Source organism: Hyperolius riggenbachi, chromosome 7 (assembly GCF_040937935.1).
Source record: "Hyperolius riggenbachi isolate aHypRig1 chromosome 7, aHypRig1.pri, whole genome shotgun sequence".
NCBI classification, from domain to species: Eukaryota; Metazoa; Chordata; class Amphibia; order Anura; family Hyperoliidae; genus Hyperolius; species Hyperolius riggenbachi.
The window spans coordinates 246,435,725-246,460,229 of record NC_090652.1 but is presented as its reverse complement, the minus strand read 5'-3'; the positions used below and the strand labels follow the sequence as shown (position 1 = coordinate 246,460,229).

The window sequence follows — 24,505 nt, the reverse complement described above, 5'->3', positions numbered from 1 at the left end:
ATGGCATGGATTAATTTGGCTTTATGGAGTAGGGCTTGTAACACTGAGAGGTACAGACTAACCAGCAAGCTCATGGTGAACCAGAACTCATTGGAGTGTGTGAGGGGCTACAATGGTCCTAAAAGCCCCCTTACTAAAATACTAAGGATAACAAAAGTTTGCTTTCTATAAACAACAGAAAGAATTTGTGATAATTCAGGTTGGAGTGAGCTTGAGATGTCTCCCAGTGCATCAATGCAGAATACTGTATATGCAAATTAACCATTGTTAATACTAAATCATTGTAAATCCTAAAACAAATCTGCACTGTTACTACTCCCTGATAGAGATGTGGCGAACTGTTCGTCCGGTGAAGATCTTTGGGGGTTTTACTACTTCCGGGTCGCTCTGACCCGGAGTAGTACGCCTGCGCTGCCCGGCGGAGTGCGTCCTAGATCGCGCTCCTGTTGCCGGGCACTCTCTGCGCATGAGCGTGACGTCGTCATCACGCACATGCGCAGAAAGTGCCCAGCAACAGGAGCACGATCTAGGACGCGCTCCGCCAGGCAGCGCAGGCGTACTACTCTGGGCCAGAGCGACCCGGAAGTAGTAAAACCCACAGGGATTCAGAGGTGTTTGCCGGCGAACGGTTCGGGAACCGTTCGCCACATCTCTACTCCCTGATTCATGGAAGCAGACATATTGTTTACAGCCTGTGCTTTCAAATGAGCAACACAGGGGGAGATCAGATGACAACTAGTGATTAGACACAAATGAGGGGGAATTAAACAGGCTAAACTCTCTAAATACATACAGGGTGCATTTCTCTACATTTTCCTTCTGTCCTGTGCAAGAGTTTAGGTCCACTTTACCACACTGGCACTGAGAAGGCAGACATAGACAGCATATAAAATACAACTAGAAGGAGGCTCTAAACCTTTCCCTGATATTCTAAGCAAAGATAAAGAAGTTCAGTTAAAAAATATATCTTCCAATTCCACATACTTACAAATTACAGAAGGGGTAGAAAACTGGCCTTTAATCACTACGCCTTGTACACATGTATGGCTCCCAGGAAGTAGAGTGCAAGCTGCATACACTAGAGGCCGAATCCGATGTGACAGAAGACATGGAGACCCAGGGCCATATGCAATTCTCTTTTTCACCTGAGTTTTCTCCTAGGAGAACATTTTTCATCTTTGATTTTAAATAACTTTCCAGTACTTTTCAACTAAAAAAGTACCAAAAAGTTGCTTAAAAAGTACTATCAAAATTATTTTGAGCATTTTCTTGCCTTCTGGGGGCTTAAAGGGCATTTTATTGACAAGTTTAAAAATATCACCTAGGAGAAAACTCAGGAGAAAAAGTGAATTGCATATGGCCCCCAGTGCAGTGTTTCTGCTGAGATAAGATGCTGTTTCACCACCTCCGCTACCTGCACTCTGGCAGGGGACACGAGGAGAGGGCATGCAGATAACAAGACACCAAAAACCCCTATGGGATAATAAGGAAGGTGACCACTAGACACCAGGGAACTTGCTATGGGAGAGGGAGGGCTGCCCCTAGACACCAGGGAACATGCTGTGGGAGAGGAAGGACAAATACTAGACACCAGGGAATACGTTACAGAAGGAGGGCAGCCACTATGGTTGCCTCGGGTGTCCTTTCAGTGTAAATGGGGCCTAAGAAGGCGGTCATACTCAAACAGGTGTCCAGCCACAAGGAGTGTCCTGGGCAGCAACAGAGCTAGAAGTGGATCTGGGAAGCCTCTGTACTATGCAGATGCTTCCCACTAGTGAGTAAGTATTCACATTTTATCTCTTTCTTCCTCACAGATTTGCTATAATTATTCTTCAATACACATCACAAGCACAACACAGACTAAACTATATATAACCACTGAACGTATTTCGAATAAATATAAGGTCGTGCAACTGTTCCATGTGTCAATGACGGCCACAGTTAAAGTTATCACCCCACTTTCTTTCATAAAACTATTCCACCTTGCCCCTAACAAAAATGGCGCTTTCCCCGCCCGGCTCTTCAGCACGTGACTATGTGAGCGCTCAGAGTCAGCGTGGCGAGAGCAGCAGCTCATCTCAGCTACTAGAGGGTTTTTTCTTTCCCATGAATATCTTTATTGAGCGTGAACACTTCCTCGGCGTTTTCGTTACTATAGATACGGCCGGAAGTAGTCCCCGCCGCCCTGTCATTTTGTATATGGACATCCTGTTATTGTGACCTTAACCTTGCATGTGTAGTGGTGGAATTCCCGGCGAGTCATGTCTCTGGTTGCAGATGCCTTTGTGTCACAGATAGCAGGTAAGGACGACCTGTCACCTCCGCGTGTGAGCTGCATGTGTGCGCAGTCATGCCCATTACTCACATGGCTACAGAGCTGGGAGGCACCACGTGACACAGCTGCCTGCTGATCATGATGGAGACAGGTACTACCTGGTTATTAGTTCTGCAGTCCTGGCCTTCTCCCTGCTGACTGACAATTGGGAAGTTGGGCAGAATAGAAAATGTCACTGTTTGCTGGATAATTGTAAGTTGTGATTGCTCACAGGTAGAGACTGTAAGCACCCTTTGAGTGCTGACAGGAAGACGGTTGGCTCACTGTGAACATTCTGTGACTGCTAAAAGGTGAAGTCTGTGACTACAGTGTGACACCCTAGTATGTTTGAGGTGACCCATTGGGAAACCTCATAGGGAATTTTTGCTAACACGATTGGTTGCCGTTTCAACAGTCCTCCAATGACAGCACCCTTTACAACTTTTAGGTTTTGGATAGGTAGTAATAATAACTATGCCCACACTATGCAGCAGTTAGAACAATTTGGCAGGAGTCACACTTAACAAAAATTCTGTGTGTTTTAATACAGCGGCAAAAAATAAATAAATAGTGTAGTATGATTCCCTATTGCAGACAATCAACTGCTCCCAGCTGGCCATCAGGTAAGAATGCAGATTTCTCCAAGGAAAAGGCATACATTTGGAATTGGTGCCGGTAGACTTGGGCGCAGGATACAGCTTTGCCTTGTTAATTACTATTCCCCCTCCAGGCCGCCATGGATAGTGAGGGTATGATATAATTCGGTTTCCAGCGATTGCTGGAGGCCGAATTATTGTGTTTGTAAGCAACTTTGGCTCTGTCTTCTGACGGCGCCGACGTTACTCACTGAGCGCCGTTGTAGATGTGAATACCATTATAGTCTATGGTGGCGCCGGCTGCACCCAAATCTAGCAGCGCTGAAAAGCACTGCTCCCACCATACATTTCCTCTGCTCTCTGTGAGAGAAAGCACTGCCTGTCTCTGACTGAGCTCTCTGCTCACACAGAGTTAACAGATGCATTGTGAGGGGATTCCTCCCTCCCCTCATGGCTCACTCTGGAGTCAGATTAGAGAAGAATGCCATCAGAAAAGTGTGAAAGGAATTCAATAACAGTAAACAAAGAGATAAGGATTGAAATGTATACACCAGTACTTAGCAACACTTCCCAAACATTTCCTATCTCAATTGAAAAAACATGTTAATCGATAGTGTTCCTTTAAGTGTGATCCCTGCCTTTAAGTTGTAGAGGATGCTGTGATTGGCGAACAGTTCCCTATGAGGTTTCCTGCTGGGTCATCTCAACCACACTAGTGCCCAGTGTGATTGGTAGAGATTATGACCAGGGATGAGTGAGAATGATTTAGCAAAAGATGAAATCGTCCCGGATTGTGTGGGGACTGTGTATGCAGAGGGTAGTTTACCCAGGTTGCCACCTTCGTACTGATGCGATCCATTCCGCATTCCAGCTTCTGGCACCTCTGTCTTGTAAACCAGAACTTTCTCTCTGAAGGTGGAAGTGCCGGAAGCTTGAATGCAGCATTGGAAGGGGGGGGGGGGGGGCAGCAGCCTAGGAGTGCTAACCCCCATATACACAACCCGAAAACACTTCCTTTTGCAAAATTGTTCTCGCTCATCCCTAATTATGTCCACACTGTGATAGTTAGAGGCAGTGCTTATACCATATCTCCCGGTGTTTTGAAATAAAGCGGGACACTTAAAGGAGTTATCAACCAAATATTGCTCCAACCCACTTTACTTACCCGGGGCTTCCTTCAGCCTCTTGCAGCCAACATGTCCCTCGCATAATCTCCGCTTGCAGCTGCCTGCCCGGGGTCCCTGCTGGTGCAGAGGCCGACCTCGAGGTCACCCTCTACTGTGTCTGTGCGAGCACTGCTGTCAATCAAGTCCACGTTGTCCGGACTGTACTGCGCCTGCGCAGTACACTGCGGACAACGTGAACTTGATTGACTGCGGTGCTCGCGCAGAGGCACTAGAGGAGGTTGGCCTCTGCACCGGCGGGGACCCCTGGCTGGCGGATGCGAGCAGTGATGATGCGAGGGACGTGTTGGCTGCAAGGGGCTGGAGGAAGCTCCGGGTAAGTGGAGCGGGGGGAGCATTATTTGGTTTATAACTCCTTTAAGCCATGCCCCTTCCACATCCCTTATCACGCCCCCGTCACACCCCTACTCATGCACACCATAATGATTTCATAAAAAAATATGTTTTACAGTTCAGACTGTACTGGTTTTTTCCATCCTGGTCCATTTTCCTTCATACTAACATTTTAAAATAAGAAATGTATCAATTTAATGGATGGGGATAAAGGTAAGAGTCAAGCAAACACTTTTTGTGGAATTTTTTTTTTTACATTGGTCTGTACGTCTGTCCTGAAAGAGGGACAAATGAGGAAGCAAGAGGGGCAGAGGGACTAGGTTCCCAAAGAGGAACTGTCCCTCCTAAAGTGGGACAGTTGGGAGCTATGCTTATACTGTGATTGCTGACATGAAGAGCCAGGGACTACAGCATGACAGGCGGAGACCATAAATGTTCCCTGAAAAGGAGAGCCTGTGAGTGCTCTGTGACTGGCAGAACCTGTGAGCACTCCATGATACCCATAAGCGCTCTGTGACTGGCAGAACCTCTGAGCACTTTTGTGTCTGGTGGAGTCTGCGAGCACACTGGTGGCAGGTAGATCCTGTAAGTGTTCTGTGACTGCTGACAGTCCCAGACTGTGACCAACCTATTGCAGACTGAAACCTTATTGTGACCACACTGTTGACAGGTAGAGATTGTAACTACACTGTTATTGCTGACAGGTTAAAGGGGCACTACAACGAAAAACTGTAAGATTTAAAATATGTGCAAACATATACAAATAAGAAGTACATTTTTTTACAGAGTAAAATGAGCCATAAATGACTTTACTCCCATGTTGCTGTCACTTACAGTAGGTAGTAGAAATCTGACAGAAGTGACAGGTTTTGGACTAGTCCATCTCTTTACAGGGGATTCTCAGGGATATATTTATTTTCAAAAGCACTTAGTGAATGGCAGTTGCTATGTCCAACTGCCAAAAAACTGTGTAGGGAGCAGGGAAGCTGGCTAGCATCCTTGTTTAAATCCTTTTTAGGGAATATCTTTATAAAGAATAAAAGCCTTGCTGAGAATCCCCTATGAAGAGATGGACTAGTCCAAAACCTGTCACTTCTGTCAGATTTATTTTGTATGGCTGCCGGACGAAGGAAGTTGCAGTGCATGCTAGTTCAGCCTGATTGGCAGAAGCCTCTATCCCTCACAGTTTTCCCTCCCACACCTCTGTGATTGGCCGCCCTGGAGATCCTGTTCTCTTCCACTATGGTGGTCACAGGCTGCTAGGGCACAGGGAGGGGGGGGGGGGTCAGCACCTGTCCTCTGTCACTGTCCTCTACCCCCCATCCTGTAGTGTGCCACCATCCGCCCCCTCTCCGCATTCCCGCCACATCCCCCCTCTGCATCCTCTCTCCTCCCCGCAGCATTACAGAGCGCAGCGGGGAGGAATAAAGGCTTCGCACACAGACTCACCTCATCATGGTTCAAGGTGCTGGAGTTTCTGTCAGGGCTGTGGAGTCGTGGAGTCGGGCAATTTTGGGTGCCTGGAGTCGGAGTCGGGAAAAAATGCACCGACTCCGACTCCTAATGAATTTGTAACTGTAATTAAAATAGAAAATATGATAAAATGTTCTATTTCTCAGATAATAGTCATTAAAAATAATGTATATATACAGTATATATACAGTAATAGCTGTGTTTAGTCCACAAAAATGAAATAAACCAATCAAAATTAGTTACTTGTGCTGCTTCAATAAAGCAGTCCCTGTATTTTTAAGGTCAGATATACATATCTGATTGTGACTGTATATATGATGTGTACACAGGAATCTCTTATATATACTAAATAACATCTATGCTGTAAGAATAAAGCCTGATGTGTAGCTGTGTCACTAATAGAGATGGTCAACGAGATGGAAATAATTCTGCAATGTATGCACTCCCTTTGCTGATGAAATCAAATAATTTGATATGTTGTTAAAATTTGGTTTGGTGACTACAAATTAAAGGGTAACTGAGACGGATGAAAAGTAAAGTTTTATACATACCTGGGGCTTCCTCCAGCCCCCTTCAGGCTAATCAGTCCCTCGCTGTCCTCCACCACCCGGATCTTCTGCTATGAGTCCTGGTAATTCAGCCAGTCAGCGCTGTCCGGCCGCATGCCGCTCCCACAGCCAGGAACGTTCTGCACCTGCGCAATAGTGCTGCACAGGTGTAGTATGCTCCTGGCGGCGGAGTGTGTGCATGCGCACTACGCCCGACTGGCTCAAGTACCTGGACTCATAGCAGAAGATCCAGGTGGTGGAGGAGGACAACGAGGGACTGATTATCCTGAAGGCGGCTGGAGGAAGCCCCAGGTATGTATAAAACTTTAATTTCATCTGTCTCAGGTTTACTTTGTTACACAGTAGTACTATACTCTACATATGCACTCCCCACAGAGCTGCAGGGAATCCACTGAGAATGCTGTGCACATTGAACACAGAGGTGTTGTCTGTTTACAATCTCCTCATTCCCCTGCAGAGTACCTGCACATCATTCTTACATGTACCCACACTTACATTGCCTAGGACCTGATAGATGTTCTTTGTTCCGGTTTGTACCTTTTACAAGTACTCTTACCAAGGACTAGTTTTAGTCTAAAGGGAATAAATATAGTAGTCTACATATCCTTCTCACTTCAGTTGTCTTGTAAAATTCCTAAGCGTTGGCAGTTAAGAGACGAATTTTATGTTACATACTTTTAATCAACAAAATTGTAATATGCAAATTAGAGGAGTCGGAGTCTCGGAGTCGGAGTCGGTGGAATCCTAAACTGAGGAGTCGGAGTCGGTGGATTTTTGGACCGACTCCACAGCCCTGGTTTCTGTCTATACTCTGCACTACCGCTGGCGGTAGTGCAGAGAGTATAGACGGGAACTCCAGCACCTGGAACCATGAGTAGGTGAGTCTGTGTGCGCTGCCTTTATTCTTCCCAGCTGTATGTATGTATGTATGGGATGTAGGCGAACCCCTATGGGCCGCTACTACTTCCGGGTCGCTATGACCCGGAGTAGTACGGCTGCGCTGGGCCGGCGGTGCGCGTCTTTGATCGCGCGCCTGTTGCCGGCTACTCTCTGCGCATGAGCATGACGTCACTCATGACGTCACGCACATTCGCAGAAAGTGCCTGGTAACAGGCGCGCTATCATGGACGCGCACCGCCGGCCCAGCGCAGCCGTACTACTCCGGGTAATAGCGACCCGGAAGTAGTACAGGGTGAGGTGTTCGCCGACATCTCTACACATCATCTGATTTTTACCACTTTCATTTAGGAGGGCCAATCTATGAATCTGTGTAGGTAAGTTCTCATACTACTTGGAGGTGGTAAAATTGGCTAAGCACTGACCAGTCAAAATTGGATGTGTGTACACACCTTTTTTTATTTATGCAGTTTAGTAGGTGTGTTCCTAAGGTTCCAATTGTACTGTGCATCCACTATGTTTGTAATAATTGCCGAATCGGGGAAAAAAGGGCGAGGGAGCCCTCGTCATAGGCGCCTATTGTAAAAGCCGCAATTTGAGGCAAAGAAGGAAAATTTGGGCGCATGGCTCTGAAATTTGCCTTCTTTGCCGCAAATTTGGGCTTTTATAATGGGGGCAATTGACAAGAAAAAAGGTGAATTTTGCAATACAATCGTGGGTATCGAGGCATGCAGATAAGCAAATTGTTGCATTGCGGGCAGAGAAAGGAGGGGGGTTAAGTGGTAGGCATCGGTAGAGGGAGGTCTTAGAACTAGGCATCGGTAGAGGGAGGTCTTAGTGTTAGGCATTAGTAGAGAGAGGTCTTAGGGTTTGGCATTGGTAGAGAGAAGTCTAAGGCCCCGTTCACACCTAAAACCGCAAAACGCCGGTGATTACCGCTAGCGTTTTGCGGGAGCGATTTTTCTGCGATTAACGTAAAAAAAAATCACTGGACACTGTAGTGTTTTCGGGAGCGATCGCTGATGCATGCTGATCGTGAATCGCTGGCAACACGTGCGTTTTTCTTGTGTTCAAATGCGTTTTCTATTGCGTTTGTGCGTGACGCACAAAACTGCGTGCAGCAATGCGGATGAGAAACGTATGCGTCTCATACGCATACATGTGAACTAGGCTCTTAGAAAACATTTGTAGTCGTTTCTATGCGCAAAGTCTGCCCGTATGCGTTCTGTAAAAACGGCTAGGAACGCACATAGTCTGAATGGGGCATTAGGGTTGTACAGCTCCACTGAAGATGATGGCATTCTATAACTAAAAAAAAAAAATACTAGTACGTGAGTATGTATGATGGCAGGTAGAGATTTGCTTTTACCTTTTACCTATTATATTTTTCATCTTCAATTCCCTTGCACAATGTTAGTGACAGAAGTTAAGAGGTTAAGGTGTCCATTAACGATACAATTTAACAAATGATCGACCTTCTGTCCGGATAGTCTTGATGGTACAAAACCAACAAATGATCAGTTAATTGTTCACTAAAATGTTATTGTTAAGCGCTGTACAAATGCTAGGCGATATTCGAAAACGAACACCTTTGCTGAAAGTCCAATGTGTGTACAGCAACCCTCGGCCTCTCAGCCATTGATTGGCCCTCCACCTCCCACAAAACAAAACAATGGCGCTTCAAAGATCGGGTCTCCATCCCCGCCAGCCGACATGCCTTTGTATATGTTTTCGAGGTTTTAAGCTACTGAAAAATCCTTACCTTAAATATCTGAGAGAGATAATAACTGTTTATATGAATTTTATAAACAGTTTTCCCCAGATCCCACTTTTTACACGCCATATGTGCCTGGAGTTCTTTTTTTTCCCTTGAATTGTATGTGGCTTCCTGCGATGCAGCAGTTTGTTAAACAGCGCAGGCAGCCGGCTGCTGAGACAGGGCAATGCCTGGTGAATAGAAATGGTCAGTGAGATGTTAATTCCAGCCTGTATGCCAGTTTCATGCAAATTGTATGCCACTTGGAACTGGGACAATCAAATCCACTTCCTGTCAATTTGCGGTGAATTTGCATGAATTCATAATTATTAGTATCTTATCGACCATCTCTAAAAGTATTTACATGCACAGTACTGGTTTACGACTAACATTTGGGGATACAACGGCTGGGGGCGGGAGGTGGCATTACGAGGCCGATTCCCAAGAGATTTTATGCTGAAATTGAGGCGGTGGTTGCTGTGTTACAATTCCAATTTCTGAGAGATTTCTTGCTGAAAGCGATCGAAAATCAACCTATGGTGTATGTGCAACCAACAGATCTCTCTCAGATTTAATCAGAGAGAGATCTGTCTCTTGGTCCAATCTGCCCATCATCTCTACATGTATGGCCACCTTTAGTAGTTCAGACCCACAGTCTCCTCACAGATGGCATTATTTCAGTCAAGAGCAGTACTGTTAAGGTGCCCATACATGTAATGATAATGGGCAGATTTGCCCAAGAGACAAATCTCTCTCTGATTGAATCTGATTAGAGAGAGATCTGTCGGCTGCCCATACACTGCAGGCCGTTTCCCAATCGATTTCAGCATGAAATCTCTCAGAAATCTGACTTGTAACACAGCATCCAACACCTCGTTGCTCCCCGCTCTGTCCCCCCTAATATAAAATGTAACACCCCTGCCCTGTGCAGTATACTTTACCGGTCTGTGTCCGCCACTGGCTCCGGGCTCCATCTGAAATCCACATACACGTGCCTCACGTGGTTTTCGCTGTATATGTGGGCTTGTGTGTGAAGTCACACGCTCCCACGTTACTCCATGTGGGATGCGTGTATGCGGATGGAGCTGGAGCCAGCGGTAGACATGGACAGGTAAAGTATACTGCATAGGGAGGTACATTTTACATGTGGGGGTTTCGTTGCTCTTACCGATATCGATTGGCGTTACCGTTGCGCACCGGAACAACCACGATGGCCCGACATCTTGCAGCATGTCCAATCATCATGCAACCAATTTCAGCCCGGCATGCTCTTGGCAGCATCAATTTTCATCAAATTTGAAAGTTATCGAATTGGATGGTCGATCAACCGCCAAGTCAAGAGATGTATGACCACCTTTAGCAAATCAATATTCAGTCAGTATAGGTTTGTGGCTGCTTTATTACTAGTGTGATTTGTTTTGCAATTGATTAGTAACTGGGCTGAGGTACGGTACATAAACTGGAAAAGTGGATGAATTCACAGTGATGAGGCTGTATAAATCGGGTGAATTTTCTGTCAGTGTTTGTCTGGCGTTTCATTGGTGATTTCTGGAATAATTCATTATTTGTATTTTTATACCTCCATAGTGCTGTTTTTCATTAGCACTGGGACTTGGAGTACAGAGAGGAACACTTTAGCCTTGTGAAGGGGATACCGGTATATCTTGCCAAAAAGATTTCCGTTGATTGCCAGTAGGCCAGTAAAGGAATCTGTGGTAGTTAAGCCTAATATTTTCTCTCAGGAGAGCAGTATTGGTTTTGTAAATATTTAACATCAGTTGTGTTTTCTTGTAAATGGTTAACCTCCTTGGCTTGGTCTGGGTGTCTCCAGCAGTTTGGGAATCGGCAGAGGAAATTGAGATTTGGAGTAATGAAACAGTGAAGCAGTGAATCAGTCCGTTAAGTCTCTCTGCTGTGAAACTCCTTGGCATGTCCAGGCTAGCAAGGCAGCCAATCAAAACACTCCTAATTGTGTTCTTTCTGCCTGCACGGTTTCATAATTTTAATGAGATATGGGTTTCTGGAGCCATTGAGTTCTCGACTGTGCGTTCTGCTTTCTTGCTATTGATATTTTGCAAGAGGCCGTGTGGTAGTTAATCATCTCAGGGAAATTTCTCACAGTATTACACACAGCACAACAGAAATTTATGCTCGAGGAATTAAAAGCCCACCTATAAAATCACAATGGTGCTTGTAAGCCTTCAGTAGAGCCTACTCGCTGGCTGTCTGTATACATGCAATGTATAGACATAAACTCCCAGGTGAGGTAAATTGTCTTAAAATTTCATTTTTTAGAAATGCAGTTAAAGAAAATACTGTGAATAAAATTTGTATTGCAAGAATGCTTTTGAGGTTTTTGCAGTATGACTCCAAGCTCTTATTTAGACCATATATTACCTCATTGAATACTTCCTCCCACTTCTTTCTCAAATATATATCCTAAATTTGTCAGTTCTCACACAAGAGGGTACTAAAATAGTTGCACATGTCTTAAAATGTACCTGAGGTGAACTTAAAGAAGAACTCCAGTGAAAAAGTGCTTCATTTTTACAAGAATTATGTATAAATTATGTAGTCAGTGTTTGCCCATTGTAAAATCTTTTAAATCCCTGATTTACATCCTGACATTTTATCACATGGTGACATTTTTACTGCTGGCAGGTCATGTAGCTGCTGCTTGCTTTTTTTTGGCAGTTAGAAACAGCTGTAAACAGATATTTCCCACAACGCACCAAGGTTTGCAGACAGGAAACGGCCAGGAGTATCATGGTCCTTAGAGTTTCTTGTGGGAGGGGTTTCACCACAACATCAGCTATACAGAGCCCCCTGATGATCCGTTTGTGAAATGGAATAGATTTCTCATGTAAAAGGGGTATCAGCTACTGATTGGGATAAAGTTCAATTCTTGGTCACGGTTTCTCTTTAAGGGCTGGTTTAGATGGAGGTCTGAACTAGCCGCCCACGGTGGCCAGCCATCTTGTTTTAAATGCTATTCTACAAGCTTGCATCTCCCCAGCCTCTACTAAAATCTGCTGCTCATCCTTCCTCCTCTGCTCCCACTCCTCACATGCAGCCCCTCTCTGTCTCTCCCATCACTGGCTGCTAATTATCTGTAGGTTCCAGTTGAGACTCCTAACCATATCATAAAAAGCTCATAAAAATGTTTTTAATCTGATGGTTTTGACCTCTTAAAGGATAGATAAGTTGAATGGTGCTCATAAAGCTTTACTTACCTGGGACTTTTTCCAGCCCTTAGACGTCAGTGTGTCTGTTGCCGTAGTTCTGCTGTGCTTCAGTCTTCTGCTTTCCCCTCCATAATGATTGCCAACTTGGGGGGTCAATGGCCTCTGTGCATGCACCTCCTGTGATCGCTCTCCTGTAGGCTGTGGGAGTGTTCTGCACATGACCGCCTCAGCCAATAATCCGGCATGTGTATTGCAGCCCCCAACCACTGTTTGGCCAGTGATCTGCCAAGGATCAACTCAGCCGAGGATGGTCAATAGCTCTGTTCTCACAGCTTGCCCCACACTTTAGAGCATTGAAGATTGTCATTGACCACTTACACCCAGACCACCCCTTCTTCAGTCTGCTCTCATCTGGCCAGAGGATTCGGACGAACTCCACCAAGACATCGAGGCATAAGAATTCTTTTTCCCCTCTGCTGTCAACCTCTTGAACTCTCTCCACGCCTTCCCCCTTCCAGAGCCACCTCATTTCTCCCCCAGGGCTGCCAATAGACTTCCTCTGTTGTTTACGATAGACTGTCTACTAAATCACAGGTTTTTTTTGTTTTTTGTTTTTTTAAGTATCTTTTACGGTGTTTCAGTTATTTAGTTCCTGTCTTTATTGTTTATGTTTTCTATTCCTACTCTACTCCATGTACGTGCCAAGTCCAATTCCGGCCATGACCCAGTTGTGCTTGGCGAATAAATTTATTCTGTTTCAGGGCTAAAATCTATCGAAAGATGTACATGCAATTTAGTTTTTTTTACTCGGTTGTAAGATAATTGTTCATAAAATAAATTGTAATATCAGTCGTAATATCGATTGAAAGCAAGTAGTCAAGTGCTATTTGAATAGTGTATGGCCAGCTTTCGTCTCCCTGCACACTGCAAATCCATTTTCCGTTTCCGATTTTCAATTCCGATTTTTCCATGAATACATTCAACATAAAAATGGATAAAAAAATGCAGCATGCAGTAAAAATAAAAAATCGGAATCTAATGTAAAAACCGTTGAAAAAGTGGAATCGGAATCGCATGCAGTGTGCAGGGAGCCTTTAGAAGACTTTACTGTATTAGGCCTAGTGCACACCGGAGCGTTTCCGCTGCGGTTTGCGATCCGCTTGCGGGTGCGGATCCGCTTGGGTAATGTATTTCAATGGGCTGGTGCACACCAGAGCGGGAGGCGTTTTGCAGAAACGCATACTCCCGGGCTGCTGCAGATTTTGGATTGCGGATGCGTTTCTGCCTCAATGTTAAGTATAGGAAAACCGCAAACCGCTCTGAAAAACGGCACTTCAGAGCTGTTTGCCAGGCGTTTTTTGTTACAGTAGCTGTTCAGTAACAGCTTTACTGTAACAATACATGAAATCTACTACACCAAAACCGCAAAACGCTAGCTGAAACGCTGCAGGAAAAGAAGAAAAAGCGTTTCAAAATCTGCTAGCATTTTGCGGATCTGCTAGCGGTTTTTGGTGTGCACCAGGCCTTACTGCACGCCCCTAGAGAATTTTGTGCACACATAAAGGGAGAGCCTGTTCCTGCTAGACTTTATAGTAAACCTCCCAAAGAAGAGAAAAAAAAAAAAAAAAAAAAAAAAAAGATACCTGTGTAGAGAGAAGTGTCTGGCTAGTGTAGAGGCTTCCCGTGTCCTCCATGACACCACTGCTACTAGTCTGGACCCTCTGTCAGTTTGCGACCATGCTCCCCTTTGTGAACGAGCGTGGCTGTACTGCACCTGCAAGATTACGGCTGTGTCAGTAGTATGGAGCCACTCGCTACATAGGCATGGCTGTACTCGCACAGACCCATTACTGCTAATCTTGTTCACGAAAGGGAGCACGGTCATAATATCATATCCAACAAGACCTAGTTTGATATGTTCAGAGTGTCCACGCATGGCAACGGTAGCGTCGAGGAGGAGATGGCAGCCTCTTCACTATCCAGTAGCTTCCCTGTACCTAAGTAAGTATCTACCGTATTTTTCGGCATATACGGTAAGACGCACCTAGGTTTAAAGAGCAAAAGTCAGGAAAAAGAAACTAAGCCTGGGTGCATTTATGGTGCAGGGGCATCTTATGGACCTTTTACCTCTAAGCTTCTCTATCTATACTACGCTGCCCAGCTACATTACACTAGTCCCTGCTGCCCCCACCAGTTACACTACACACTTCATTACAGTAATCCCTGCTGCCCTACCAACCAAGCTATACTACACAACACTAACACTACACTGTACTGCACTAAACTATACTGTACTAACAATACACTACAAACACTTTAATACTATACCTGCTCCTGCCGCTGTGCTTCTCTTCCCCTGGCTCTGGTCCTGTTTCTTTGTGCATTCCTTTGTCAGGTCCTCCGTACTTCTCGTGCTGATTACTGTTACGCTGGGGTGGCACCGGTAGCGTTACACTAATCAGCAGGAGGCGTATGGAAGACCCGGCCGAGCTGTGCAGCGGCAGGAGGACACAGTGTCTCTGAATGTCGGAGGATGTAGAAGAGGAATGCACGGAGAAGCAGGACCACCAGAGCCAAGGGGAGAGGAAGATGGTGGCTGGCAGGAGCAGGTAATATAGCTTCACGGTGCACTCTGCATAACTTTACTCCATATCTTCAACATATAAGAGGCACACCCCCAAGTTTTGGGGGAAGAAAAAGTATGCCTTTTATGCCAAAAAATACAGTAACTTATTTCTTTGGGAGACTACAACTTTACTAGCCTATTAGCCGTGCCGCTGCCCCATATAATACATTTTGTGGTGTTTCTCCTGTTATTTTGTGGAACGCTGGTATGATTAGTTGTCTTTTTATTCACCCTCTTCACCAGATTACTTCTTTTCAGATGTTTATTGTATGAACAATCCAATTCTCCTCCTGATTAATTAGAAAAGCATTAAGTTGTAATAGATTCTGCTATAAAAAATTTTTTTTTTTGCCCTCCCGGTTGGCAAGCCAACGTTTAATCATCAGTATATCCAACAAACATCCTTACTTTGAAACTTCTATTAAAATTGCTTAAGAGTAATTTTCTTTGTCTTGTAAATCAATTTAATAAGACCAAAAAGGCAGCGCGGGCTGTAAGTTATTAGAAAATGTCTCCTACTTAGTCGGGTGAAGTATATAATGAATTTTCTATCTGTTAAATATCCAGGAACATGTATATTACTATCAATATGATGAATTGTCTCCGTCTTGGAAAAACAAATATTATCCTTAGGGGTTTTTCATTCCTCACTCAGCAGCTTTGTATTTTTGTCTGGTGTTGAGAAACCTTGACAGATCTTCAAGTCATTCCGACCACAAAACGTCTCTACTGAAGCTCCGCCGTGTTCATCTTTCTAGCGATCCACCGGGTCATCCGTCCCGTCTGCGCCGACGTTCTGACCCCAGAAGCTGCATCGTTCAGCCAATTGATTTTTGGTATCCCGTAGAAAAATTGATCTGCCCTTTTGGTGAAGGTGGGTGGAATCAAGCAGAATATAATTACCAACTTGGGTAATACTTCCATTATTGATTATGACTAATGGAAAGGACATTTTATAACTTCTGTACTGTATGCAAAAATCAAACACAGTACACAAGACCTCTCAGTTTTACTTGACTGAAGCCCCTGTCAAACTGGGACGTTTTCATTGCGCTACCCTTTTTTTACTGCAGGGTAACGCTAAAACAGTGAAAACCTATGGGGCATTTCATACTGTGGTGCGATGCACTGGAAGTATCCGTTTCGACGCGCATTATCGGCGAACACTTGCGGCGATGTACTGCGACTGGAAGTCATGTAGGTCAATCTTGCCACAGATATTCTAAACTGTTTAGCGTTCGTAGTGCGCATGCGCAGGAGCGTGTTTCGTCAATACACTTTCGTGCACTTCGTATTTCCGCCACAGGAAGTGAGCGCTAGAGAGATTACCACACAATGCCGCGATAATCTCCGAAGCTTATTTTTAACGGTGCGCACCTGTAACGCGGGTTGCTGGTGTGGAACTTGCCTGAAGGAGTATGCAGCTCACTGAGATGTGTTCTTGGTGGATCCTCCGACCCCACCCCCACCCCACCCACCCACCCACCCACCCAATGGAAGAGTGGATAATCCCGTGTGACTCGAACTACCTAAGTATTTCACCCAGATTCAGAGCGGTACTTATGCACATTGTACTCTCACGGGTTTGCCGGGGCTGCTATTCTGCTTTCTGCACGTTCTTAAAATATTGCCTGCATCTGACACTCGTCTTTTGTGACAGTAAATAGTTTAACTTTTGCCTCTAAACATCCGTAGACCTACAATAAATGTTGCCCGGGGGGGGGGGGGGGGGTTGGGATTTGATCCCTCAAGCGACAGTTCGGGACTGAGGGCTCACATAAGATGATCTAGCACTCTAGCTCTTTCGGCAACGCACCAGGGAGGCTGTACACGTGCTATATTTTAAGTAAAAATGGTCCCGACCTAAAAGTCTTAAAGCACACCTGTAATCTGGAAGAAAAAAAGTAAAGAGCCTTCCTCAATCCTCTGCGACCCTTCTCTTGCTGGCTGGGAAACTCTACATTTTTGTGGCCAACCGTGCACAAGCGCAGCTGCATGGTGCAGGCATCAGTGTGCTTGCGCCTGCGCAGTAATACTGAGCCGCTCCTGCATGGAAAAAAAATGCGTGAGTGGCTCTGTGCTCCTGTGCTGGTGCTGTACATGCATAATACAGTTGCGCTTGTACACGGAGGAAAGTCCGGACCCAAGCAATGTTTAACTTTTTGTTGTCGAGTATTCTTTAGAGGGTCCCAGCGCAGTGCAGGAGGGGTGTAGGTAGATGGACCATCCAGAGGCTTTCCCCTACTGAGGTAAGTATTCATTTTTTTTTTTTTTCAGGGCTGTGGAATCTGAGTCGGGGTCGAGGAGTCAGTTGGGGCAATTTTGGGCACCCGGAGTCGGAGTCGTTGATTTCATAAACTGAGGAGTCTGAGTCGGGAGTTGGAGTCGGATGATTTTTGTACAAAATCCACAGCCTTAAGTATTAGACTAAGGAGTCGAGGAGTCGGAGTCATTGAGTACCCGGAGTCTGAGTACCATTTTGGGTACCCGGAGTCTGAGTTGGAGTCGGAGTCGTGGTTTCATAAACTGAGGAGTCGTAGTTTGAGTCGGAAGATTTTTGTACCGACTCCACAGCCCTGATTTTTTTTTTTTTTCCTCCTGGTTACAGGTCTGGTTTAAGCTTCTTTTAGTTGAAACATTTTACATCAGAATGTGACAAGAAGTCAGACTTTTCCGATATTCTCTCATCCAGTTTATTGGCAGCGAACCGATGGGGAGGAAGTGGGAATATCTGAGGAATGGGGATTTACAAAGTGGAGATGTATAGCTAATCACCCTTCAGAGAAGAACATACAAATGCCTTAAAGTAAACCTGAGATGGGACAGGAAAAAAAATATACCGGTACATAGTTGGGGCTTCCTCCAGCCCCCTCCAGGCTTATCGCTCTCTCGCCGTCCTCCCGACCCAACCACCACCTCTTGGTTCTTCTGCCCAGTCCAGCAGCGGGAGCACACGTGCTGCCGGACTGGGCATGTGCATTTGGCCCTGGACCGGAGGATTTTCCTGAGCCAATTGCAGAAGTTCCAGGTAGAGGAGGAGGACAGCGTGGGAGCGATAAGCCTGGAGGGGGCTGGAAGAAGCTCCAGCTATGTATATTTTTTTTTTTTACCCTGCCACATCTCAGGTTTACTTTAAAACCCTATTCTGGGTAACCTGATGTTTGGCCTCACTGTCTAAATAATAAGGCTTGGCTGGCAGCAAGGGGTGATTTTACTAGAGAGGTTGAAGACTGAGGGCCCGTTTCCACTGCAGTCGCACGTGTCTGCGAGACGCCCAGCGGCACTTCCGGGTCTGCGGTTACGCTGACGAATCCCATGTGCCATGCACGGCTATAGGAATTGCACAGATTCGGAAGGAAATGCCGGCTGAATCGCTAACGCAAGCGGTTCGGCCAGTGGTGCCATTGTTCTCTATGGCAGAGTTTCCCGGCGGGATTTGCCTGCGGGGAAACTCTGCGGATTCGGAGCAAACACTGCTCCAGTGGAAACGGGCCCTGAAAGCATCTACAGAGAAGCGCTCCGAGTACATTTTACCCTCAGCACTATTTCTTAGTTAGGGTTGCAGTTTCTGGCACTGAGCTTGTGTCATAGCATTGAGCAAAGATACAAACAGTATTTTTTCCCATTTATTTTTGCGAAAATAATGTAAAATTTTACTTTCGAGCGAAAATGCCGTTGAAAATCATTTTATACGTTTTTGTGATAATTGTTTTTTTTTTTTTTTGTGAATTTTTGCACTAACATGGTTTTCATGCTTTCGATGAATTTTTGCAGTAAAAATATAGTATTTTTAGCATTTATAGCATTTTTGATGCGAAAATAACTGTCAAATTCGCAAGCAATGCTGGTCACAGTGCTTGACGCTGCTAGTTCAGCTGTGTGAGTGGGGTAGGTAGAAATAATATCAAAGAAAACTGGTAACCTTACAGCACAGGGGACTGCATGGAGCAAGTGGGGTATGTCTGTCCATCCACCCACCAAGAAAGTATAGAAAACGTCAATAGTTCTACATTAGTCAGAGGTTCTCCTCTGACGACGAGCGCTGCCCGATCCATCTTCCTGCAGGTGACATCACGCGTCACAGGTGCGAACGGGAAGTCAAGCGATTGCGTTACTTTGCGCGGAGTCGTTGGGGATCTTGACAGCCGTCACGACGAATCTGATCTTTATCGTCAAACAACACTAAATGACGTTCAGGTGATCACGCACCTGTTCCCACATGATGGGATCGCGGAACCGAACACTTGTCTCTCAAAAAGTTGCCAGTTGTGGGAAAAATCGTCTGGGAAATTGCTGGGCCTGTTCGGGCCTTTATATTTCAGTAATGAACCTCCTCTATACAAAATGTTTTCACCTGAGAGCAGATAGGACCCCTTCCCAGTGTTGTAAAATACTCGTAAACTGCTCCATCCCTCCCTCCCCCAGATACCAGGAGAGAAACTGATCACATTATTGGCTGTTTTTCCTCCCCCTTGGCCAGACTATGCGGAAGTGTCTACTCTGGGCAGCAAAGTCAAGGCAGGAATGTAGAGAGCTAATAACCTCTGTACAGCCAGGACAGAAACTCTACCTCTTCTGGTTAGCAATGACAAAGTAGAGCTAGCTGGGATGGGCAAGGCAACAGAAATAACAAGAGCAAAAATAAGCTATTTGGAAAAGTTTTCTGTTTCAATTGGCTTATAACACTGTGGGGGCCACCAAGGCAATTATACTCCTCCCCAACATTGGGCTTTATTGTATCATTGAATGCACAGAATACAACAGATATATGCATACAGTATTATTTACCTGTCTGCCTAGAGGAGCCTTGTAGACCAAGAATAAACTAGAGTTGGACTTCATTATAGCGTGAATGATAAGTTTATGTGGAGTTATTAGAACATTAATCAAGTTGATGGATTGGAAATATGACAGAGCTGTAGCGATGTGTAATTTCCATGCCTACTGTTCTGCAAATGTTGTTCACCTCTCTGCTCACAATTCAGGAGAGATGCTGCTGGTGCTATGTGTGGTGTGTAACCCTTGCTGGGCGCTCCCGAAGTGCCGCCAAATGAGTATTAACCCTTGATGTGCGGATACTGTAATGTGGAGTGTCAAGGAACTTACAGATTGACTATTGTAAAGGGTTCAATTAGCCGCCTGACGCGATGGTATGGTCCAACCGTTGAATGACCTTTCTGAATAATCATTAAATTAATGTTCTTGCTTGTATCGCACGAGAGCGAATGTTAATGTAATGGAAACTAGGGAGCATACACCCCGAGCAGCAATATTGATTATCTATAAATCACTTTTTTTTTCTTCCCCAAGAGTGGTCAACATAGGCTACCAGCTCCTACTTGTGAATAGTGTCAATTAACACTATTTAAGAACTCCACATATTCAAATGAACGGAGAATCAAAAATAAATACTATCTTACACTTTGACACTCACAAAAGTAGTGGTCACATGACTGTTTAGCATTGTCTGGACTCATGGATAGTTTGGTTAAAAATGTTATCAATGGGGTAGGAGGAGAAGTGCCCAGAGGTAATAGACTTTTAAATTGTAAAATGTAAAGTGAGAGGTAGCTTGCCTCAAGGATGACACCGGTAAAGAACCAGAGATTTATTTGCACTAGGCAACACGTTTCGTGAGCATGTGAAAACTGACTTCATCAGGTCAAATAACAGTGCCAGTCTAAAGTTAGAGCCTGGTCTTGAGAGATGTGCTTACTTAACACTATTCAGATATTCCATTGTTTATCTGTCTTCTATCCCCTCTGGACACTTCTGGCCCCTTAAGGTAGCCATACACTGGTCGATTTGCCATCAGATTCGACCAACAGATAGATCCCTCTCTGATCGAATCTGATCAGAGAGGGATCGTATGGCTACCTTTACTGCAAACAGTTTGTGAACCGATTTCAGCCTGAAACCGTTCACAATCTGAGGTGGTGGTGGTGGTGCTGCTGCCGCCGCCGCTGCTCCCCCCCCTGCCGCATACATACATACACCGCTGCTCCGTCTCCGCTCTGGTCTCCAGGTCCGGCATGCTTTACTTCCTCCTGCCCGGCAGGAAGTTTAAACAGTAGAGCGCCCTCTATTGTTTAAACTTCCTGCCGGGCTAGAAGAAGTGAAGCATGCCGGACCCGGAGACCAGACCAGCGCGGAGACAGAGCAGCGGTGACCGGGGGCAGTCGTGCCGGCAAAGCAGGTAATGTATGCGGGCTCTATTGCGTCGGTCGTCGGGTACTCGAACGCCGCTAGCGACGCGCTCCCTACCCGCGGGCGATCGACGGTAATTTTCCGCACGGAGCGATCGACTGGATCGGACGAAATGGATCGAAATTCGGCGTGTTGTAGGAACGATGTAACAGCAGATTCGATCCCAGTGATCGAATCTGCTGTCGATCTGGCGGGAATCGGCCTAGTGTATGGCCAGCTTTAAGCTCCAGAGCCAGCCTTTCCCTGTTTGAACATGTGATTACTGTGATTGGCTCACAGTAATCACGAGGTCAGGAGCCAATGATATTGGCTCCTGACTGAGATACAGAAGCTCTGCTGTCTGCTGCTCACTGTGACAGCAGAGCAAGCGGGCTGCTACAAGAGAACAGCGGTGCGAATGGCAAATGTTTATTTCCAGCTAGTTTTGCAGTTTAGTAAAATGTAAATCTCTTCTGTTTTCTCCACAGCTGTTGAACCTTGGCCTGAAAATGCTACTCTTTACCAGCCATTGAAGAGTGAGTATTATGCACCATCGATGAGGGTTCTTGCCATTAGAATGAGAATGCTGTAAAACCGGAGATCGGTGAAGGAGTTTGTGGATCGGAACATATGTTGCAAGAGTGTCTTCCATGTTTTGGATTCTCTCCTTACCACTTTAAATTTTAACGTGTGATTGTCAGAAGTGTGTTTTCCTACTTTGTATTACTCATACAGTTACCATATTTGCCTTTGTGCACAAGTAATGTACTGTCTGTTTATAAATTACAAGTTCTCAAAGTACAGTTTATCTTCTCTGAAAGCTGCTATTGCATTTTATTGCACAGCTGCTGTATTTATATATAAAAATCTATCTAGTGGCCACGTCTCAACTGCACACATACTAGAGGCAGAGAGAGCTCAGTTTCAGCACTTTTCCCGGTTCACATTGGAAAATTAAGCCAAACTGATCCGGTAAAACTGATTTGGTTTCCGCTTCACCTGTTCCGTAAGGCTTGGTTCTCATTGGCAAACAGATCGGATCACCGGTTGATCCGATCCGTTTTCACTCCGTTGCCATTCTGGTCTTCCAATGGGCGGGTGAGGGAGGGTTCACTTACCCAGGCTTCCGTCTTCCTGCAATTGCGTCCCAGGTGGCATCACGTGGCTACCATGCTGTCTCCTCCAACCCCGAAGGAGGAAGCGTGGTAGTCACTTGACGCGACCTGGGACGCAACAGGAGGACGGATGGGGCGCAACAGGAAGCCTGGGTAAGAAATCCTCCCCACCCGCCCGCTCACAATTGTGTCCCCGCAGATCCGCACCCTCAGTATAGGGTTGTCCCACTCCCCCCCCCCCCCCCCCTCCAGGCACCAACCTCCCCCACCCCGTGGATTTTGCCCCTGAAGAAACGTTCCTTTCTCCCATTGTCCCCAATGCAGGACTTCATCTTCCATTTCTGGTCCGCTGTGCTCAGTGGTCCGGAAAAATAGACGCTGCAACAAAGTTGCGATCCGTTCAGCGCAACGTACAAACGGATCCATACGAACGGATGCATGTCAATGGTTCCATAGGTTAACATTGGCTCCGTTCGCATCCGTTCCATTTGTACAGTATCTGTTCTGCTTACAGTCCGTTTTTAACACTAATGTGAACCGGGCCTTAATGTATCTGATAAATGTGTATGTAAACAAAAGATAATGTTATCATCACTTGGTCAGAAGCTGCCCACTGAAGCAAGGAGCCTTCCACTGGAGAACAAAGTGCTGTGTCTAACTGTTGAAATGCTGTTCTGCTACAAATTTTCTTTTGTGGTAGTAGGTTTAAGGCTGTAAATCCTTTTAGAGCAAAGAGGAAATGCTGAGTTTCATACCACTTTAATGTTCCCTTTGTGTGATATACAAAGCCTCCAAAGGTCTTGGCTGAACAATCCTCCCAGTATAGAACACTGACAGGATCTAGATGTATATACAGTAGGCTCTCAGATATTCAGAATTCAGTTAATGGGAAAGCTCAAGGAACCAGAAATAAAAATCTGGTCTTGCAGGATGCACAAAGCTACAGAAGGTTATACAGTAATAAAGCTGTATTACATTGTTAAAGGAAACCTGAGACAAAAAATAATTTATATGTTTCTGGGGCTTCCACTAGTCCTCTTCAGGCTGAAGGCTCCCGCGCTGTCCTTCCCGGGCCACCTCTATCCTCCGCATTCCATCCCGGTAAAGCATTCAGTCGCTGCCATTTGGCACGCATGCGCTGTCACAGATACTTAACACTGGTGCAGCACAGAGTACTGAATCCAGACTAGAAAAGTTATGTAACTTGGGTTAAAATAGTCAGCTTTGCAAATTCATAGTTGTCTGCAAACTGACATGGAAGGGTTATTGTTAATTAAATTCTGAAAACCCTTGTGCACCCCTTTTACATGTTTATATCATCTATTTTTCTTTTTGTAAGGCTATTAAGTAAGATATATTAAATTATTTTATACCATGGATCTGTGGGGTCTCAACCCTTTTGACCTAGTGGTCCCACTGATGGCTGTACCAAAGCTCAGGTACCATGTATGTGTGACATCTGAGTGGTAAAATCCTGGATCCCAGATGATGATTTTAGGAGGCATTTTGTGCTGGTGTGTATTTTGTGAACTGATGGAAGGTCTGAAGGACCCCTTACTAGTTCATTTATAATGATGACATCTAGTTGGTAGAATAGTGATCCATAAGAACCATTTCCATAGCTCACAGATTCAGACCAATCAGGTCAACTATCTTCATTTCCACTACTGAAAATGGCCACTCTTGGTTAATAAGCACATTAAAACAATCAAAATGTGCATTAATGTGGTTGACGGAGAATGTTTCAAGAAAATTGTTTTGAAATAAGGAAAATTAGTTTGTCATTAAGTAAATTTTGGTTTGTGAGAATCTCTGGGTGAGTATATCATATAATCTACACTGTAACAGGGATCTACTTTTGACAAAAGATTTTGTGTGAATTCGATAATCAGTTGAAGTGTAATGAATAAATGGACAGCGCATGGAGTTTGTATGTTCTCCCCGTGCCTGCGTTAGTTTTCTCTGGTCTTTTTTGTTTCCTCCCACATCCTAAAAACCTATAGATAAGTTGAAGCACACCTGAATTGGCCCAAAAAAGTGGGTTTTTACTTACTTAACTTTTTCTGGCCCCCCTTAGTGCTTCAGGTCCCTCTGCATCCTCTGTTGTGCCTCTGCAACTAGAGCAGTAGTCCTAGCTGCTGCATATGCGCAGTCCCATCCACACGACTCCTCTATCGCTGGGAGTGTTCTTTGCATGCACAGTACAATTCTTTTGAGAATCGGGCAACAGCAGAACGCTCCAGATGATGTGCGCACGATCGACTAGGTGCG

At 45.2% G+C, this 24,505-nt stretch overlaps 1 protein-coding gene across 3 annotated transcripts in view; it reads left to right on the top strand.

Moving 5' to 3' along the window:
* The first annotated feature begins 2,136 nt into the window (after positions 1-2,136).
* Positions 2,137-24,505, top strand: part of MTX2 (metaxin 2) — a 96,555-nt gene continuing 74,186 nt past the window's right edge. The window contains exons 1-2 of one of the 3 annotated variants that reach the window (XM_068245457.1): positions 2,137-2,301; positions 21,608-21,655. In XM_068245457.1, the coding sequence (XP_068101558.1) occupies positions 2,262-2,301; positions 21,608-21,655 (88 nt within the window). In that variant the 5' untranslated portion in view covers positions 2,137-2,261. Of the gene's footprint in view, positions 2,302-2,401; positions 2,427-21,607; positions 21,656-24,505 lie in introns of those variants that run through there. The other 2 variants (XM_068245458.1, XM_068245459.1) reach the window with 2 other exon arrangements.